The 16,944-nt window shown below is 31.7% G+C and overlaps 1 protein-coding gene across 1 annotated transcript in view; it reads right to left on the reverse strand.

The window, feature by feature from the left end:
• LOC123694484 (zinc finger protein 774) overlaps positions 1–802 on the reverse strand; it is a 47,244-nt gene extending 46,442 nt beyond the window's left edge. Inside the window, exon 1 of the mRNA XM_045639932.1 lies at positions 407–802. Within this exon, the coding sequence (XP_045495888.1) occupies positions 407–491 (85 nt within the window). The 5' untranslated portion in view covers positions 492–802. The remainder of the gene's footprint in view (positions 1–406) is intronic.
• Positions 803–16,944: the final 16,142 nt, after the last annotated feature.

Below are 16,944 nucleotides of genomic sequence, written 5' to 3' on the forward strand. Positions count from 1 at the left end.
TTAAAATATTTATAGATGCAAGATATTATATACATTAAAATTAAATTTAAATTACTATTAATCATTATTAATATAAATATTGAATTAAATTATGTAAATTAAAATTAGCTTTATCAATATAACGATTTAAAAGTTCATATTCTGAAAGTTTCTTTCATTAATTTAAATATGTAAATATGTAACTATCATTTTTTATGTATAAACAATATGTAAGTAATTAATTATGTATTAAACATTGAGCTCTATAAATTTTTTTGTAGAGATATACCTATTAAACCCGCGTTGTTATTAACTTAAATATAAATCTCTTAATCTTTTTTCCTTCTTAACTTCATATTTAATTTTCTTAATTGTTATTAAATATATTTCAATACAATTAATTAACTTAGTCACTAAAAAATCTTACCTGTATGACAGTAATCTTCTAAGTAATGCCTCGCAGCTCGTTGTACTATCGAGTAGTATAAGCTCACGGAAGAAGCAAGCGCCATTTTCTCTTATCTTCTTTTTCTCTCTTTTCTCTATCCTTCTGTCCGTTACAGTTTCTTCGAGTTACAGATTCATTGGAAACTAAAATAACTAAACGGTAATCGAACTTAAACTGTTGCCGTAAGAACTGAGTGTAACAATCAATAAAAGAAATTAAAAAAAAAATAATCTAGTTTGAACTGCGTTTAGTTGCGGTTAATAATTTTGCCGGGAAATTGTTTATTGTTTTTCTATCCGAATGTTCATTTTGTTCCATTTTAGGGTCCAAAAACACAATTTTGTTGCACAAATCGCGCCGCTATACTACCGCGGTCCAAAAGTCTACGCGAAACGAAATACGTAATGTAAAAATAAAAGGTTATCGTTTGGATGCGGCCGGCGCGCGCCGCACTTGCAGCGAGACTGGTCGACTGATGCGTTTTTTTGTTCCCCTACAACCGGGAGGATCTCAATCGCCACGAACCTTTTCATAATTATGCATTACTTGATCAACTTTTCAATACAAATCGCAAACAGACGCACAACTGTACGTACACGAAAATATACTTTCATAAACGTTCTGTTATTATTTCGACTTTATTTCTATGCTAATTTATGCACAGCTACAGATGTGATCCGACCGACGTTTTATCGCCGATAAATCGTAATGTGCGTCAAATAATTTATTCTAATTAGATTCGAGTTAGCAAATAATGGGAAATGGCGGCGCGAGAAAACGCGGGAAAATAAGTTTCCCGCCACTTACTCGAGACATGCGTACAAATACGCTGCGTCTGTTTATGTCGATCTTCGACGTCTTATTCTTAATTCTAATTTATTCGAGATTGATAAGATAATATGGAGATTAATACTTATTGCCATGAATATTAAGTGTAATTTTAATGGCTACATAAGGTCCTGAGCAATCGAATAAGAATTTTTATTTTTTTATTCAAGACACTCTTAAAAGGAAGTTGTCATACAGCCGCAGACAACTCATTTACGCAATGAGCTTTTACGATTAAGATGTGCGCTCTTATCGGGCATAACATAATCGGACGCTTTGCAATTATGACGAAACCCTTTAAAAACGATTCGCGTAAAAATAATGCAAAAAATGAGAAAAATGTTCATCAACGCGACACGACACCCCCCCACCCCCCAATCGGCCCCCGCTCCGGGCGGTGGTGGTGCGAGTGAGATGGATATACTCATCTCATGTACTTATGGTCGTTGCATCTCGCGCCTCAACTTCTATAATATGAAAACTACCCGCGCTGCGCAGCCTCCAACCACTTACAAAAGGACTTAACTGCATGTGTTTGTGAAGAAAAAGTGCTCTAAAGTGAGACTCAAAAGCTCTTTATCGGCTTGCAACTCGGATGCATGTTGGTGCCGTAGCTTGCTACTGAAGTTTGGACTCTTGCAACTGTGAGCGCACACACACGCGCGCGCTAAGTTTAGCCCTCGTAACGACGTGCTGCACTTACCAACACATCCACAACTTCCTTGTGGACTTTCGAAGTGTGCGTGCGTTGCCGTAGTGTGCGTACAAAAGTTCGTATTGAAGTTTTTGGTAGACTTTCTTTGTGTCAGTGATTTTTTTCGCGGTATTTGCGCGTGTGTGCGCAGGTCAGTCGGATTTTTTTCAAGTTTTTCTGTACTCACACAGACGCGTTTGTTTGTATGGTGTTCGCTAGTGTGGGAGTGGACGCCCGTTCTTTGTGCCTGGGGATTGTAAAAAATGTCGTATTGGATTCTAGCTGTGCTAATGAATGATAGATACGAATGGTATTGGTCCTACACGCTGCCTCGAAAATCTGATGCGGAATATTCTAGTAATTTTTTGCTCATAGGTATTCTATTCCCGCATTTGTTTTAGGAATATAGATTTTAAAATGCGAAATTGGATTCATATTTCGCTGTTTTAATTGAATCGGGCTTTCGATATTCTATAGCTCTACGTTTCTTAAAAATAACGAGATAAATAAAATCGCTCTTACATAGGATTCGGCGTAATTATGAAATCCATTAATTCTGATATTGTTGTTATAACAACTTCGTTTTTCTTGTATTCATTGTATTCAGGTTTTTATTAACGTTATACCTACCTATATCGCTCTATCTTTAACAAGACTATAATTCTTTTAATTTAAACAGTAATTATTATTTTTCGCTAATTTCTTTAAATAACTTTCATTGAAAAAGCTAAAAATAAGAACACATTTATTTGTAGTACCTGGCTAACAAGTTTCTAACAACATAATTATTATGACCTACGATATTTATTATTTAGAAAGATTATAAACTAGCCGTTCACCAAAGCTTTGCTTCAATTCAAATGGGATAAAAAGCTTCGGAATCATTAGATGCTGAATGCTTCCATACTTTAAGTTATAAATGCGAAAGTTACTCTGTCTGTCTGTCTGTTACTCAATCACGCCTTAACTACTGAACCAATTTGCATGAAATTTGGTATGTATAGAGACATTTTGATACCCGAGAAAGGACATAAGCTACTTTTTACCCCGAGACAAAGGATAGGATTTATTCCGGAAATCCCACAGGATCGGGAACTATGCGGGTTTTTCTTTGACCGCGCGGGCGATGCCGCGGGTGGAAAGCTAGTATTCTATATTTAAATAATATAATAAATGGATATGTTTTTTTCTAATCCTTTACGTTGCTTTTGACTTACATTAAGCCAAATCTTTACAATCTCATTATAGTTAAATTTAAATCCACATCCTAAGCTGAATAATATTAGAGAAACCAATAATGGTAGCCAACCATACTACATAATTATTAAAGTATATTTTTTTTTAATGAATATCTTAGGTCAAATTGTTGTCACTACTGAACTCCGACATTACTTACAATTAAATTTCCAATAACCTATAATGAGAATTTGTATAATCTATGCAAATTCCTAAAAAATAAATATATAAAAAAATTGTCAATTCACACGAATTGTACCTTATCAAATAAAACGTAAGACAGGTCATAAACTAAATCATGGAACACAAATACATTAGAATGAAAAAGGTTTTTAAAATTGCCGCTTTTTCGAGTTATTGACCCCAATCTTCAGGTTCTGCCTTGAGGTAGTATTTGTAAGATTAATACGCTACCTAATGCATATGATTATATGGAGTGCTTCCTCGTAAATGGTACATTTTAATCCATCGACCAGTTTAGAGTGACCCCTAGGTTTAAACATTAGTATTTGTTTATTATTTGATTGACTCTACTTTTAAAGTTGCATATATAATAGTGTCCTAATGAATTATTTTTTGGTTTAATTTGATATTAAATAAGTAATTTGAAATATGTGTTATCTAGCCATATAATTGGCTTTAGTATAGGAACTCTGAAGATACAGATACCCTTTACATTATAACCTTTACGGACCATCCCTTAATCCAGATTTATCATTACTAATGTATTTATAATTGTAGACGAAGAAGGAAAATAATTATATGTTATATTGCGAGCTTTACCTTGCTTAGAATTTATTTATAACATTTGAGAAGGTTTAAGATTGTGAAATAAACACTGACTTTTACTTGAAGAAGACGGATGCAAATATTCATACAATATCTAACAAATGATACTTATTCTAATAAAGCTTGTGATACATGATAATATAATACTTAATAAAACCAATTTGCTCCGTCATTCATAATAAAGTAATCAATTAATTGACACAAGAAAATGTATAACGAAAGCAGTGCTTATGTCACTGTTAGATGAGGTTTCCATTTTAATTAAACAGTTCATGTTATGCCTACGTTTTATTAGTTTTTGTTATGAGTGGCCTGTAATAATATGTATTAAAAATGAGCGTGTATGCCGAGCTCACGTGTCAGAAGTGAAACTTCTTTAGCAAGATTCAAATATACCAAAATCGACGCCTTACTCCATGACATCACGGTATTTCCATGCGACAATGAAATTTTACTCTTAACCCGCCTAAAGAGGTTTCACTTCAAAATGCATCATATTATATCATGATCATTGATCATGTTTGTCATAGATTAGATAGTTCGTAGCTTCGTGAAATCCTGTATTCTTTCACTTTTTGTCCTTTGGAGTATGAAGCATAGCATTTCACATGTTTCTCAATTATATATTCTTCTTCATTGGTAAGTAGGTTATCAAGAACTAGTGTGTAGAAGCAGGTGATCATTTTGTATTGGTTTTCACCTAAGTTAAAAGCTAACAAATGTACTAAATAAACGCGATTTTGCGTATCACACCACTTGCGATTTTCAAAGACTAGTTATGTAGGCTAAACGGTCCTTCAAACGATACTGAAAGCATTTAAAAGATGCATATTTTTTTTCTCCTCTTCATAATAATTATGTTTTAACTTTTAACAATATAAACAAAAATTTATTCTAACATTCGTATCAAGCGTTAGATACGGGTCAACGTAAACTGGTCATCAAAGTGAAATGTAAATAATGTGGTCAAATGTAGAGCCATTCGTGATTCGGTTCCATTGTGGTAATAGCTATGGTTTATATAATGTCTTCGTTACATTTTGGTGAACGGTGAATTGAGGAAATCGTTCAGTTTTACCGCGAATCTAAACGATATATCTTATTATGTATCTGTATATCTCAAATGATAAGAAAGGAGAAGAAAGTTGCAATTGCAAACTTAAATATGTATTAAAATATGGACACTTAGATAGATAAATACCTATTATAGGGAAATTGTTAAGCTATTATATAGCTTCTATCGCGGGCCTTGAGCGCGGGGACCGAATCCAGAAATTCCGTAACGAAAAACCTCACGCTCACCCTCCCACGGGGACGGGCACGGAGGTGTGGCTTGAAGGCATGCTATGCAATAGCTTTACCGCGGCAGTCCACAAGTGCCACACTTATTTTTTATTATTTGTTTGTTGTTGTTGTTGTGCTATTTGTTGAATTGCTTAGTACTATCAACAAACATGAAACTAATTTGACATTGTGCACAATGCTTTCTTTATGTAGATGAGCTATAAGCAAGGATTTTTACAAGGTTTCATCTACAAAAAGGGAAGTAAGCTTGTACGTACTTCAGCCTGTTTTGATGTTTAATTGATTTCTAATAAGCTACAATAAAGTCAACATTCATGATGAGTGATGTATCCAGTACTAATCTTTATAGTAAGAAGCTACATTATCTAATAAGAAGACAAATAATAATTGTGATATAACTGTGTATACAAATACCCAGTTATATCAAAAACCAACATTAGAAAGCACAAAACAAGTGAAAATCGCGTTAATAGACACATAAGTATATTTATACTATTACCTTGCAAGGCAATTTTAATTCTCGGGACTACTTTACATACGGAAGTGAGTTTCTATCAAACAATCAAGATAAGACCGTTGTCTGAGCGTGGATGTTCCATGGAATAAAAAGTTAATAAGAAAGTTTGAGATTTCTTTTACTTTAAGAACTTAAACGTTTTCTATCAATCGTGTTGTTCCTTTATTTTGATAGATTTTTAAAGTATAACAGTTAAATGTTAATATTGATTTGTGACTATAATATGGTGATTTAATAGATTATCAATTAAAATTATCATTTTTATTAAAAGAAGCGAAAGAAATATATAAAATTCATGTCTATATTTTCGCTTCATTGTCAATACTCAATAGTGAATACATGCAAATGTCAAATTGTTTAATGATAATTATTGAGTTGTTTGCCAATTCTTCTCAGTGGAAGGTGATAGTAGAAGAAACATTCGTCCGGATTTAACAAAATATCTATAACTTATAATATTTTAACTTTTACTTATAACTTACACGCTTATAATACTTTACGTGAGCAGTAAAGTTCCGAGTTCTACTTTTAATTCCATCTTATCCTTATATTCCTAGCACATATAATTACACCTTCAGCGCCAAAAGCACAATTATTCTCGCCACAATTAGCCACGCGCTCTATTAGACGGTTCCTCATTTTAGCACTTGTCAATCATCTCTTCATTTCAACTATTTGATTTATGTTTGAATCCATATTAATATTATAAATGCGAAAGTAACTCTGTCTGTCTGTCTGTTACTCAATCACACCTAAACTACTGAACCAATCTGCATGAAATTTGGTATGGAGATATTTTGACACCCGAGAAAGGACATAGGCTACCTTTTATTGCGAAATATATGTTCCACGGGTGAAGCCGGGGCGGACCACTAGTAGATTATAAATTGCACATTAACTTTTGTTATTTTTATATATTTTAATTTCTGTTCTGTAAATTTTGTATTTTGCTCTTTGATAGTGAAAAAAAAAAACGTTTTATATATCTATCTAAACTTGCTCTAATTTAAATAGATATTTTCAAAATGACGGAGGTGCTTAAACTTCATTATATGCTTTGGGTTTGTTGATATTCTTAGGTTTATAACCTGAAATAATTTGGTGATTTATAATTGTCAAATTGGTGAATCGATACATTTTTCATTTACATGTTGTCTGTCGGGAAAAGGCTAGTCTCAGCCTACGACAAAAGCTACCTAAGTCCATAAACTTTTGCGCCAATGTCTGAATGGGATTTTGAAATTTTATGGCATTGGAAACCGGTTTGTCCTGGGTCCTGGACACTAAAGAATAAGCTAAAGATCTCCTTTTTAAGAAGCGGGAATCTATGTCCCTTGTAGTTTTACCAAAGAATCTGCATTAAAAGGAACTTAGCAATATTTTCCTTTATGAGTAAACATCCATCCATGTTAGCCATCCATTATGTTTTTTTTTTTTTGTAAAATTTGAAATCAAAATCCTGCTATTTCCACAATAAAAAAAGCCAAATTAACATCACTACATAGTATAAAACAAAGTCGCTTTCTCTGTCTCTATGTCCCTATGTCCCTATGTATGCTTAAATCTTTAAAACTACGCAACGGATTTTGATGAGGTTTTTTTTAATAGAACGAGTGATTCAAGAGGAAGGTTTTAGTATATATTTTTAAATTTATTAGGTTTTAGACAAAGCGGGCGAAGCCGCGGGCGGTAAGCTAGTATTATCTATATAATTATTATTTATACGACATTATTGGTGCAGCCGTTTAGTAACTTAGAACAATAAAAGAAATTCATCATTTTACTAATAAATTACTCTATTTAATATGATGCATTTACAATATCGTATACTCAACTACTACACATATTATTATGCTAATATGCCTCAACTATAACTCCACACGCTAGCATTTTATTCTTACAAATACTGAAAGTACTACGGGTAATTTACTTGTAGGTATCCATTTATATCTGGTCGTACCGATAGTGTGGTCGTGAAACCGAGAGTGGACCCCGCAAGGACGACCGGTTTGTTGTTTGTGGTCCAAGGATACGTTATAAGCGATTTGGTACAGATAAAAAAGATGAGAAAGCCACCTGAGATGGAAGATGAACGGAATAAGATTTTGATAATTTACTTATCATCTTCTTATTTTATATGTGGAAAGTGGAGGTGAATAGAGGGGAATTAATAAGTTGGTCGGTGCATATTTATATAAAACGTTTAGGTATGTCAATGAATTATCGTAAAATAATTAGTACATCAAGATAATAACTAATCTGTTAAATACGAAATGTAAGAAGCTTTTATGTGGCTATGTTAAAACTTTCTACGTCTACATGCAGAAGATGTAGATGAACAGTAAACATTCTTGATTTTTCAAATTAATATTTCCAAAAGGTGTCTTAATATCGTATATTCTTTAAATGAAAACTTGCAAAAAAGGGTGTCACAAAATATGATGACAATTACCTCAGAAATTCACATCAAAGTCGTCTTTCAGCTGAAACAGAACTATTGACATAAATGGCTTTTAAAGCACTCAGGTTAATAATACTCAATATGAACACGGTAAGGCATTGACGGCGTGGTGTGAAATTTCGCAACGATTCGCGAAAAAACCTCATAACGAGGTGCTAAGTGGCCTCTGAGGGTTCCTACCACACGGTTAGTTTGTGCTTGTATTGCTTAGAGCACCACTTCTGGTGAATCGATGGAAAAACTGCGTTTTTTTACATAATATTATGTTTGCCTTTTTAGTAGTACAAGTGCTGGTAAAGGTCCTTCTTGCAAATGGGGATGATGGTTTACGGAGATTTATTTGCCATATTATGTTGTATGAATGAATGAATTTTCTTTGGATAGGACAATTTTACATACGAGAAATAAGCATTGATGCTTTATGAGTATCTGTCATTGTTTAGTTATAACGCATATATATAAAAGTGCTTAATAGTTGACACCAATAAAATGCCCAAATTTTAAGAGTGTAAACAAATTCTTCGTAGACCCTATTTGTAATGCAATGAATATTTAATTAGGCATGTAAAATTTACTTTCTTAATACTTGGGCCACATTGTGCTTTGTAGAATGCTTTTTATCCCTTTGGAATGAACTTCGGATATGTGTTAAATTATTGAGTTAAATTAACATTTAGTCGCTAATTATTTAATATAGGCTTTTGATTTCAAACTTCGCTTGAGTCGTTCTCAGTTACGAATATGACAACAGTCTTTAAGTTAAGATTACGAAGTAAGCTGTTAGACAAACAGACACACATTAATTATCTTGTTATTTGTCATAATAATATGTAAAAGAGCTTCTGGTTTTTGCTAATTAATTTTGATGTCTATGACTATACAATCAATTCAAAACAGAATGATAATATTAGGAGCTAATTTGGAATAATGAAAAACAAATGAAGTAAAGGCGAGATGGCTACCGTCATGATGCTTTCCACTACCAAAAATTATGTTGGATCTGGAAAGAACGTTTCAATTTGACCTTCCTGTTATTTTAATGTTTATTGGTGATGTGGTGACTACTATTTGATTTGTAACTACTTAAAAGGATAAGTTGCAACAAAGGGTTTTGTCATATTATGGATTATTATAAACTGTAAATAGAACTAGAATGTTTGGAAATTTTTAAAGTTTCTTTAAGCAGACAGATTTATAGATAAATGACCCAACGAGTATCGAACTACAGAAACAAGGATCGTCGGGTCTTCAACTGAACCATAAGTCTACCAACTCATATGTTATCCTGCAAAGCAATTTCAGATTTAATGATTCAAAACTAAATCTGAGGTAATTAAGGATCTTTTATCCATTCTCATGGCTTGCATTCAACTGCTTAGGAGCGCCATCCATCTTCGTCAAAAGTCAGAGTTCCAGACGTTTGACGGCGAACCCGCGAACATACATCTATCTCCTTTTTACGTATGCGAAAAAAGCATCTTTTAGTTCTTGCCTTGTCTATCACTGAAATGATTCAGCGTGGTAGTGCAGTTTCAGGCTGTTTTTTGTTTTGGAACGTATTCAATAGTGTTAGGGTTCCAATTTGTTTGAATGTTGAGTAATGAATTGAATTTTAGAAGCGAGTGTTAATGCAACAATCCTTTCTTGGTATTTTTGCGATGTTTAGTTTGACGGTAATATATTATTATCGTTGGGTGCTATTTTTAAAGTATAATTAAATGATCAATATGGGCATTGTATTCTTATAAATAATTAATTGTTCTGGCAACAGTTTTTGATTTGTATTATTTTTATATAGCACAAAGAACCTTTATACATTTTGCGTGTATGAATATGAAAGAAGTAAATAAATCTATAGAAACAAGAACAATTCTTATATTAATCACATAAACTTACAAAAATATATAATATTTCACTGGTATTGAAGAAAAAAATTGTGTTAAAGATATTTTTCTATTCATTAAAGGGTGCAATGGATGCAAAACAACAGACGGAGCTATTCAATTATATTGTAATATAGTTATAGGAGCAACAATCGCTCAAGTCTGTCCATCCATCAAGATCTAGAAGGGTGAGAACTGGTGTGGTAAATGTCATAAGCGGTAGCGATTTATTCAAACTATACTTATTATGTAGGTATCGATAAAGTTGCATGCATTTCATCCTATAAATGTTGTTCCACATACAAATCTCCATCAATTCGATACATGCCTGTTCTCTTATATAGATCTTCTTTTGATCTTTTGTCTTTTGATTATGTGCATATAACGAAAATACAATAAAATCCAGTTCTACCAGTAAAAAAATTAAGCACTGATCCTAATTTAGAGGTTTCGCTCTTTGTTGAAATAGTAAAGTAGTTATTTGTAGGTCGAATTTCGACTCAAAGATCCTCATACCTCGTCGACACAAAATTTTAGATTTTAGAATTATCTCTTCATCTCGTATCTTAAGCTATTTCGATGAGATATAATCCTACGTGCCATTGCCCGGTATGTATGTATGATCGTGGGTTACTACTTTGTGTTTTAAACTTGATTATTGGTTTCATAAATATAAATATTATTGGCTATTAAAATTATGCAGGAATACATACAAATATATTATTAAAACTCTTAGCATGCACACAGAAGTATTATCTAGTGATCTCTAATAACAACGTAAAGGTTTCAAAACTAAATACGAAAATAACCTTGATATTTATTTTAAACCTATCAGTGAATAATGAAATAGACTCAATCTACCTGACATAGAAATTTGAAAACATGTGATATAAACTTAGCGGGCGTGTAGGTTATGACCTAAACCCAAAAAGGAGGTCACTCTACACTTCTACAATCTACAGTCTACAGTCTGTAAAGAAATAATCTTATTAATCGTGATATTTTTAAAAATTATACAAAAAAATATTTAATATTACACATTTTGCATAAAGTTTAGTTGAAAATTCTTAAGCTATTGTAATTATTTTTTTTTCTAACACACTGTCTTGTAAGTTGTAATACTGTTATTTCCTGTAATAAAAGGTGTGGGAAACCATGTATTAAGCTAAGATTAAAAAGTATTATAAATTAAAGTTTCACTGCATGTTCTTTCATGTCATCATCATCTGCAGCAAAGTGTTGAGAATGAGCCCACTAAGGTTTGAAACTAGACGACTGGAGTACGAGGAATCATCGACAGCCTACCACAGGCGAAGCCGGGATGCGCAGCTAGTTCTTTATAAATAAATAACCACTTAAAATGTACCACAGGCGAAGCCGGGATGCACAGTTAGTGCTTTATAAATAAATAACCACTTATTATAACAATTGTAAGTACCATTTATTACATGAGAAATTTATCGTAAAACTTCTTTAAAAACTAGTAAAAATATTGTGTGTGGTAAAACTGAAACCAGTTTTGAATCAGGTATCCTAAGACTAGACATTACATTTCACCTTAGTGTGTCACATTTGTTATTGCGACCTTACAGTGTCCTTCCCAGCTTGATCTTTGTCGGTTCTGATTAATATGTATTTGGCATTAACTGCTGATGCTGTGGAGTTCATCGCTTTTTTTTGGGAGTGTATTTTTTATTTTATTATTAGTTAGATCTTTGTCTTATTAAGTTAATTGTTATACGTTTGTAGAGCAAGAATCGTGGCGGACATGTAACTATAAGTATTATTATAGACTTTGCTTTCACAGCTGAAATATAAACAAAGCAAATTTCATACAACTTAATTTATTTTTAAGCAGACGTTATGTTACAGTAACATGTAATTATTATTTAAATTATCTACTATCTGATTGCATTGTAAAATACTAGTTCTGCCTCTTAGAGTTCCAAGCCATATCCTTCGTCTTAATTAATATCATCAATCAATATATTTAGGTATATTGTACTTATTCATTCGACATTGAAAGATATTAAAGAACCCTTAAGAAAAAATATTTTAAATAAAGAGATGCATATAAGTAAAACAAAACATGTGAACACGTGTGTAGATTATTTTCATTCGCACAAAATCGTCTCAAGTCAGAAGTCTAAGTGGTCGCCGTGGGTGTGATGACCTCACCCAAGTGTAATTGCATCATATTAGCAAAATGTCCCTTCTATTCGCGATGACAAAAAAGAATTAATTGATTTTCGTTTTTATAAACTGCGCCAAATTGGACGCAGATAAAAATAATGTGCTAACTTGTATAGTGTAAAGTATTAAATTATTTGTGGTGATAATTTTGTACATTTCCAGTTTAGGGTTACCACCTTTCAACTTAGAACATCATATAGACTTAGTATAACATAGTTAAACTTAGTTGTCTAATAAATTGATAGTTACTTTTTCAAACGCATCAATCCAAAATAAGGTTATAATTCTTGGCAAATCATGTTCTGTTTGAAGTTTAAACATTTTTGTAAGTTGAACGCACGTAAAGATTGGTCTCTACGAAATATACAGTAATCTGTATTTTCGTACCATATTATGATATTTTGGATTTTGTGTCCATATTGAAAAGACATCTACAATTAATTATGTAGATGCTTAAGAACGTGTGATGACTCACTTACCTGAGATGCCATGACATATTATTTTCCGTCCATCATGCAAAATATTTTCAGTACTTAATTACTAACAAAAATAATGTGATTTTCAAAAGCATGTTTTTTTTTTAATAAAAACTGTGTCTTTGTATGAATTGTATATAAAGTCTAGAAAACAATTTAGCCAATTGTAAAGCTTCCTATTGAAAGCTCATACATATCTTATCAAGTGACGGAGGCTGTATTTGTTCAAAGTTTTGGACATATATGCGGGCAGAACAGATCGGCGCAACTAGTTTAAAAATAAAACAATAAGAGCAGCAGAGAAAAAATTGTTGTTTTTTCTTATTCTGTTCAAAATATTATGCCATCGATCGAGTTATCTGACTAGATAATAGATTTACACTGTAATTTTGTTTTTATTTCAAAAGCAACCCTATTATATAGTTTTTAGAGTATTATTATAGAGTACGTATATATTCACATCCAGACTTCTGTTGTGTGTCCCAAGAAATATTATATTCTGTATCATTTAACGTAGAGTCGGTTTGATTAACCAACTTTTTAACATACATTTTTAAATTAGACGAGCGAGTGTAGAAGGGACATTTTTCTAATATGATGTAAAGGTATCCATATCCTATATCTTCTTTTCGATATCGAATAAAAAAAGAGTCTTAGAACTTATAAATTGCATCGAAAATAAAGTAAGAATCACGCGAAGTGATCGAATTTTTGGTCTTCACTAAAGTTTTCCAAAAAAAGTACACATTTTCATTTTTTTAACTCTTTTATAAAAAATAAATGATAATGATTATTATTAAACATTTTGCCTGCATGAATACTTTCGTTGACATCCAATGTGTCGTGAGCACGTGGTTTTAAGCGCCAATTAATTTTAAGTACGTTCATTTTTCGGAAATTGCGTGCACATACCTTTATTATGGCGATTTTCATACAGAACCGATTTATTTAAAAGTCCTTAATTATATTTAACACTATGGCAATGGTTTTGTTCCATGTAAAGTAAATTAAAAATAAAAAAAATATTGTGAAAATATATTAAACAAATTAAACTCTCTAATATTAGTTTCTTTTTTGTAAGTATGATCATGAAACTGAAAATATTTTGTTTACAAACTCTACATTGATCTTAAATAATTTAATCTTATTAAATTTGAGCAATAATTTTCTTTACAACATCATTAGATACATTTGTATGTTTGTTTGTAAAAATAGCTGTAAAAACTTAATCAAGTGCACAGATAGAACGACAATTGCATATACATATATATATACAATATATACATACCTTCATATGGAATGGCGGAATCGATCCGCCCGTGTTGATTTTACAGATTAAACGTGGATTATTTGTTTGAGGGTTCCGTATTTTAATATTATTTTTATATAACTTTATTATTTCATACTCCAAGCTCTATTTGTATACTTTTAAAATAATATTTCACATCATCATCATAGTTTAAACTCTATTAAGTAGCTAATAATTTTTTGTAACCATTATTAAGACACAATAAATTGTTAGTTCTTATTTTATTAATTTTAGTCAATTAATTTACATATTTTATTTTAAACATTCCCATTTCAAGAATAAACGTAAACTTAAAATTACTGTTTTTTTTTAAACAAAAAAAACCTTAGCATATAAATAAAGCATATTGCTGCTAAACTTTCTAGTAGTAGGTATAAAATTTCCGATTTCTTCAAGTAGTTTTTTACTTAAATCGTATTGTAAATTTGATAACTATAAAATTCAGTACACCACGGATCTCTATTACAATATCTGCCATCTGCTTTACAATTTTTTCGGCAATTGATTGGCTCGCGCAATAAAGCAAATCAATCGCAATTTAATTTGTGATGAGCTTTCAGCAATCTATCGTTTGCAATCAGATTTTGGGACAAAGGTTTAAACTCTATTCAGTGCGTGTATAGTAAATAGTAATTAGGGAATGTAAATTGTAAATTGAAGCTTTATAGTAGTAGTGTGATGGTTGTTTGTTTGTATTTCTCATGAAAATTGCTGATGGAATGTTGATAAAATTGGCCGAGATAGATAGAGTGGATGAGCTAATTTATTTATTTATTTAACGGTTCTACGCGTGAAGCTAATTAATCAAAAAGTCATATTCGCTATTTTTTGCTGAAGCAGCATATATACTGTATTGAATGAATTAAATTTAAATGAATAACATGAAATGATTTGATTTTCAGGTGTTTTTATATTTGTTAAATATTTATGCAAAAGTTATATGTATGAAATGCATTAAAATATACATATAATATGTGCAACCAATTTCAAATCAATAGTATTAGCTGTATTTTTTAAAATACGTGAGGGTAGACGCAGTTTTTTGAACTTCCGCAACTTACGTCATTCGTCTTACTACGAGGCATGGAAAGTTAGTACTTTGATCGTTACACTGCCGGCCGTGTTATTATGGAATCTTTGAAGGAGCTACTCATATACAAGGCCGCTTTGATGACCAATGTGTTTCTAGACAAAGTATTAATTTTAAAGAGCAACAGTTTATATATTATTATTTATTTCGACAACATTAAATCTGTGTTAGCATATTTATATTTAGATTGTAGAACATAAAAAATAAAATGGTGTTATAAAATGTCAATTGAAAAATACAAACTTCTAAATCAGAGTCTAAATTTTCTTTTTTTTTTCATCGATTGGGAAATTCACGAAACGTGGGTTCAAATCCAGGCGGGATTTGAACCCACGTTTCGTCGCGTCTTTCGCCTTACCGCAGCAACGGCTTGATGTTTGTTATTTATAAAAACCTTTTTACAGATTGTTTCTACATATTTGCCACGACGTACACACGTTTGGGGCCACGTCACGCAACCGACAGCTTCTAATTTATGGAAATTCCCGTCTGCCGCAACTTTACTAGTTCCTGCTTAGCTTTTGACTCTTTTACAAACCTATGCTCTCTTTTGGGAGATCCTTAAGGTATCTTCCTTCTCATGATGTCGAATAAAGATGATGACGATGATCATTGTTAAGACTATTAAACTATATTTGATATTTATGTGTGACTTCTGATCATTCTTATATGTTCTGTCTAAAATATAGTTAGTTTTAATGTCAGATAATCAATGAAAATTTACGTAACAAAAAAATCAAATAGGCTATAGATAATAATCAGCTGGTGATATAATTATTATATTGGATACCTACTTTAATGGGGCGTTATTCTTTACTTCTTCATTCTTATTTCAGATTCGATATCAATATATAAAATCGATTAAATATCGATATGAAAAGATAGTCCTTAGTTATGGTGTTACATAATAAAAAACTACCTTTATTCATTTTATCTCTATTTACTGTTTCGTTCGCAAAGCAATAAGGCTCTATTTATACATAATGGCAATACCAGTTTCATTAAATGAAATGCATCAACATTTTTGGCAACACTCAAGCGTTAACAGCTGATCGGCTGACGTTTTAATTAAAATCTGCAATCAGCGCTACGAATAAATCAAATTTTGACCACTTGACGAGTCTTTGCCGGAATTACTGCTAAAAATAACTACTTTTTATAACTAAAGAGGACTGTAATGGGGTAGGCTATGGTTTAATTGAAAGGCAGACAAGGTGGGTATTACTATATTATTTTGTTTTTGTAGTGTTTTGATCTTGATATTCCACTACATCTATATTCTATACTCCAACAGATAGAAAATAGAAATGAAAACGAAAAAATAAACGATTTCTGAGCTAAATCTCTTCAGAGCATCACTACGATTGTGCAGAGAGGGTTTACATTCCGTGATTAACATTTTTGCAATTTTCTTCTGATTTTATTTAATCTTATTATTTTAGTTAAATAGGAATATCTGCGATCCAAACAGCTGTGAAAATATCGCCGCATCAGATTTATTTCATGATTAGTGAAGGTTTAAAAACGATCTACATATTATTATGCAGGATGTTTCTGAACAGAAAGAAGAAAATTACTGTATTTACGTGTTATAACTTTCACTGGTTGATTTTATATGATGCAGAATACCACAGTTTTCCTGTTCTGTGCAGAATACCTACTGCAGGATACCGAATATCAGTTGGCCCTAATATTTTCAATGAAAAAATATGATACCTATGCATGTGGATTGTGGT

This window comes from Colias croceus, chromosome 9 (genome assembly GCF_905220415.1).
Source record: "Colias croceus chromosome 9, ilColCroc2.1".
NCBI classification, from domain to species: Eukaryota; Metazoa; Arthropoda; class Insecta; order Lepidoptera; family Pieridae; genus Colias; species Colias croceus.